Source organism: Pygoscelis adeliae, unplaced genomic scaffold (assembly GCF_000699105.1).
Source record: "Pygoscelis adeliae isolate BGI_AS28 unplaced genomic scaffold, ASM69910v1 Scaffold171, whole genome shotgun sequence".
Lineage (NCBI taxonomy): Eukaryota > Metazoa > Chordata > Aves > Sphenisciformes > Spheniscidae > Pygoscelis > Pygoscelis adeliae.
The window spans coordinates 305757-311137 of record NW_008824186.1 but is presented as its reverse complement, the minus strand read 5'-3'; the positions used below and the strand labels follow the sequence as shown (position 1 = coordinate 311137).

Sequence of the window (5381 nt, the reverse complement as noted above, 5' to 3'; positions counted from 1 at the left end):
AAAAAAAAAAGGAAGAACGTACGATGGAAATCCTAGGTCTCGAAGGAAGCTGAAGATGCTCCTGAGCTGTAGGAGGTGTGGAGCCAAGGGCCTGCTGCAAATTAAAAAAAGAAGTCTTCTGCCCACTGGATGCAAGGGGTAAACATTAGACACGGGCACACCTATGTCTAAGGGCTGCAATGGCCTGAAATCCCCCAGAATCCCATGCCAGGTTTCCTATGGCCGGCACTGTGCGGGCCCTTACCTTGGCTCTCAGATTTGCTCTCCAAGGCGGGTGCTGGCATTTGCCTTTCGCCCAGTGACGCACAGTGATGAAGTGGTATTTAAGCCACTTAGACGTGACACTTTCTCACCCCACCGCTGATGGTACCTGGCCTTGACCAACATCCCACACGTTTCCATCCAGCCCTATAACCATATGGGCAAACCAACAGCCAGCTCGGAAGCACCAGGGGACAGAGATTTGGGGGGGTTCCTCTCCTTTGGGCAGAAACTGTGACACAGAGGAAATCCCAGTGGCAGCTAAACCCCATGCTGTGAGGGAAGGGCAGGGTGGTGGTGCTTACGCAACAGGTTAGTGCCTAATTCTAAGTGTGATCGAGGTCTGAGTCCCACAGAAAGCAAATGCCACTTAGCTGCATGACTTGGGAATGGTTATATCAATCAGAGCATCCAAGACTCTTTCCTATGTATAGCACAGGCATAACTCCAACTTTTGGTGGTTACTGTGAGAACCAAAACTATTTGAAAGAGCAGAGGATGCTCAGACAGCCTGCTGAGAGCAGACACGCCCCAACAGTAGTTACGCTCATTTTACTCCGCACAAATCTCCTTTGTACCTGTGTTTGGGAGTGATCCTCTCCAGGACCACTTTGACAGCTGGCTGAGCTGTCCTTCCAGTGTAGCCCAGGTTTCTTGCTGGACAGTAGAGGGAAACCTGCCAAAGACACAAATTTTACCATCATATTTGTATTGCTTTTGTCTTAAATAAAGTTTGCAATTAAAGAACGAGAGTAGAAAGGTAAGAAGTCATCTGGATACAGTTGTACCTGAAGAGCTGACATACAGTAATGAAGTTTATGGCCTCACTCACATGTGTGTGCACACTGTGCCAAACACATGTTGATGTTTTCAGCGGTGGGCCTGAAATGCTTCCACTTTTTGGCTGGACGTAGCGAAGCAGCTTTTGAGTTCCAGGAAACTTTCTGGAAAACTACCCTTTTTCAGAGGGTTTTCAGGCCTTAAAAGCAGAGGCAGTCGAAACAACCAGTGACTTGTGAAGCTTTGGGTAGTTCCAAGAAATGAAGAAAATGGATGACTTCTGAGAGGGCTGTCCGTCAGAATGGGAAAGAAATGGGAAATGCAACCACCTGCAGGCAGTAAGGACAGAAACAATCCTGCGGTCTCCCATGCCAGGCCAAAGGGCGGTGCACTGGGGTCTCTCCTAGGATCAGGCAAGGTAACTAATTGCTAAAGGTCTTGAACCAAAACTAGCACAGACAGACTTAGACCTGCTAGAAACAAAAGTAGGGAGGTAACTTGCACCCGAAGGGGGTCAGGAGAGCTCTCTAATATTTGTGCCTGTGGGAATTTTACATAATAATCTTTGGACAGAAGAAAAGTATCCCAGAGCCAAGATATTACCATGTCAAGCTTTAACATGACAAGTATATTTATAGCTGAATTATTAACTCCCAAACCCAATTATTAGTTCTGAAACCCACAAAGGTTCCCAAAGCAAACTTTCATTCTTCTATGTAGGAATTAAAAGCTGCATAAAGACAAAAGCAACACACGAGAGAAAGAAGACAGTTCCTGCATGTGGACTTCAGAAAAGCCAAGCCAGGGAGAGAGGCCAACTTTCCTTTCCTCCCAGTGTCTCACCTGTGCATTCCTAATCTTGATGCAATTTGTTACATTCAGTCAAGTACGGAGGGAAACGATGCACTGGAGTTCATTAAGGAACTCCCATAGGGACCAGCAACGAGGGGCTGAATGGAGACAAATCCAGCTTTTGTCACCTGGTCAAAGGGATACCATAATTCTGGTCTGCTGCTGGTCTTGCTTTCTGTATATTTTTGCAATGAGTTTTCAGGGGAGGGGAAAGAAAGAGAAAAAACCACCCTTCAAATAATTTCAGACACATTGAGAAAGTCCAACGATGGTCCTCTAAGAAAGCAGCATCAAACTTGAGCTACTCCATCTTCATTTTCATGGCTTATCCCCACCCTACCCCAATTCTCCATCCCCAGTACAAACGCTCCTCCTTTCCCACCCGTGCACATTGACCTTTATATTCTGTATAGCAAATTGACCATGGGAAAAGATGAGAATCCCAAATGAGGATGAAACCCCCATATAAGTGAGCCAGGGGGGTTAGCCTGATCCACTAAAGCCCTTCGCCTCCTGACACAAGCAAACGTCATGGCTTAGCACACCGAGGGGAAAACGCAACCACTGCAGCAATGACAGCCGTAACGTCGATGAGAGCTTAAAACCCACAGCCCGGGGGTCTGCAGGGTAACGGCACGTGCCCATGGGGAGAACTACTTCCCACCACAGCTCTCGTGGGTGTGCATTAGCTTACAAGGACAGGGCCTGCACATGCGAGAACATCACTTTGCACAAAGCCACAGCTTGCTGTCTTTCACAGAGATAATGGACGTATTCCCACCAAGACGCTGAACCTGTATTTGCAGCTTCACATTCAAAACAGGATTTTAAAAAAAGTTCCCTGGGGCACTATCATGATCTGCTTGGCCCAAAAACTACTCAAATTGACCAAGATAAATTAAGAGCGTGGTGTTCCCTGTGGCTGTGCGATGGGGATTAAAGATTTTGAAAGGTAATATCCTGCTCTGAGCCCTTCATACAATATAACCATGACACTGATTTCCTTTCCTTGGCCGCGTACCTCATGCTGTTTATGAAACATATGTGTTTTGGGAAATAAGTCTGAAAAGGAGACAGATTTTTCTTTCATGTGACTGATGATCATATGAATTCTTGTAACCAAATATTAAGTGGATTAAATATAGAAACTAAGATTTACAGTGTTCCTCCAGAGAGTAAAAAACGCCTTTATTCTGTTCCCAGTATACGCTGAATGCGCTTTACACCTCGTTTTAATAGCATACTTGAGGTTCAGGCAAATTCATGCAGCGCGTCGCTTCCCTCTCAAAGGCTTTTAGCTCCCTCTAGAGCCCTTTGGAGGCACACGGAAGATTTTAATCAAATGATATGAAAATTAATTGGCAAACAATTAAGTAATACACTTGCTGAGAACAAGCTGAAAATGAGTCGAAATTAAGAGTGACCCCCGGTCTTCTCTTCTTCCCTCTCAGTCTTTCTTTTTTTCCCCTCAAACCTGGAATAAACATAATTTTTGCTCGATCTTTTAAAAACTGAGATTAATTAAGGCAAGATTTTAAATCCAAGCCTTTGGTGAAGCCAACACCTGATTATAAGCCAGTCCTAAAATCCTGTACAGTGCTCAGAGACAGTCCTGAGGCTGACACAAATGCCATGAGACTTTGAGGGCACCCTGCTCTGCCTCCCCATCCTGGGCAGGGGACAGCCTTCCCCCAGGTGGGACATCCCAAGCAGCTGCTCCAGAGAGGCCTTGCAGGCACGGCAAGTCCCCTGCGCCTTGGAGGTGCAGTGAATCCCAGGGAACACAGCCCCATCGCGGCCCATCTGCCTGTCCGTCTGCCACGGCTGCCTCTGTGGGGACAGCCCGTCACAGGGGATGGTTTGCTGAAGTCGAGCTTGGTGGGAGCATCCTCTCAGGACTGTGAAATAGGTCCATGCATCCTCTACTAAGATTTACTGAGTTATCCCAGACGTGTGGCACCAGGGGCCTCCAAGGAACTACAGTGTTGGTAGTGACAGTGCTCACGTGTACCTGCAGGCATCTGACTCGAAGGCAAGTCCGATGCCAGGAAGGAGAGATGCTGCTTGTCTCCTCTTTTGAGATATAAAAATTCTTCCTACAGTGGGTACTTGCAAATAATCTTGAAGCTTGTTTGTGCATTCAAACCAAGCAAGCCAAGACACCTCTGTTTGAATGCTGGTCCCATAACAGACACAGGGATCCTGCTTGTTTCAGCAGCAGAGCCCTTAACTTCTCTGAAGGCAACTGAGACTCTGAGCAGCAGCAGAAATCCCCTCCATTGCAGAGGGCAGCTGAGGGCAGGGTTAAAAAGTGGCTGTCACTGCCATTCCCCAAAACCCACTGCCTCCATGCCCAGAAACTGTGGCACTCAGTCACATGCACAAATCCTTTCTTTCTGCTGCTGTACATTGATGCTTTATACTTAAGGCTAGCAACACCCCAGCCTAACAGATACGCCTGTGTTTCTAACTAAGTTTTGAGAGGGATGCTGGTAAGCTCACCTAGCTCCCATACTGGTATGATCAATTTCGGCAAGTACCTGTGAGTCCTTAGTGGGCACTGGGCAGGCACCGTGTGCGCTTGCAGAGAGGCTGTGCCGAGGCTGCTGGGCGACCCCGTTATGAGCAGCAGAGGTGTGACTGGGGATGGCCGCCTTGTTTTGTGACTGCAGCCCAGGACAATTCCTTAGATGCAGCCCCGGTTGCAAGGAATGACTGCATCGTGTTTCAGAAGTGAACTGAGCACAGACCCAGTCGCTACTGAAATCACTGCATTCCTGTGCGATTCCCTCAGGCAGAGGGGGTCAGCCCAAACCAAGTGAAACTGCTAGAGGACAAGAACTAGTAATGCTCATTTTCACCAGCTCACCTCTTGTGATGGCTATTAGTACTTGTTCCCTTTCTGTAACCCAGAAACATCACCTGTTTTTTCCAGCAAAAAAAGAGGTGATAGAGCACGTGTAGGTGGGTGTAAATAGGCACCTCCAGGAGCAGTTCTAATAAGTGATACTGAAAATGTTAGACCCATCATTGCACCTGATCAAAAGCAACTGGCACACTCAGGGCTAGAGACAGGGATGCGTTTTCTTGGCTGGAGAATTAAAGTGGACACCACTTGCTGGTGGGTGTAATAACGTAGGGAACAGTCGTGCAAAAAGGGAATTTGATCTTTTCAGGACAAAAAAATAGAAAAGAAATATTCGTTGCATTTTACATCTCTGTCTTCTCATCTAGTGACAAAAATAAAAAACTTTTAAAGGAAAGAAGGAGAAACAGACATTTAGGAGACGGGAAAACAAAAGACAGTACAAATAGAAGAAACAGTCGCTTCTCAGGCTTTACTCACCCGTTTGGAGTTTTCTTCTCCAATTTTGATACTTATTTAATGCCGTGGAGTGAAAACTGTTGGCTCTCTGTAGTGCTGAACAGAGACAGAAAAGACACATGGTCAGCTAATGTAGCAGAAGCCAGAGAGTGAAGGGGGGGGG

The 5381-nt window shown here is 46.8% G+C and overlaps 1 protein-coding gene across 1 annotated transcript in view; it reads right to left on the bottom strand.

The window, feature by feature from the left end:
* Positions 1-5381, bottom strand: part of MICALCL (MICAL C-terminal like) — a 39933-nt gene that overhangs the window by 23089 nt on the left and 11463 nt on the right. The window contains exon 5 of the mRNA XM_009334568.1: positions 840-937. Within this exon, the coding sequence (XP_009332843.1) occupies positions 840-937 (98 nt within the window). The remainder of the gene's footprint in view (positions 1-839; positions 938-5381) is intronic.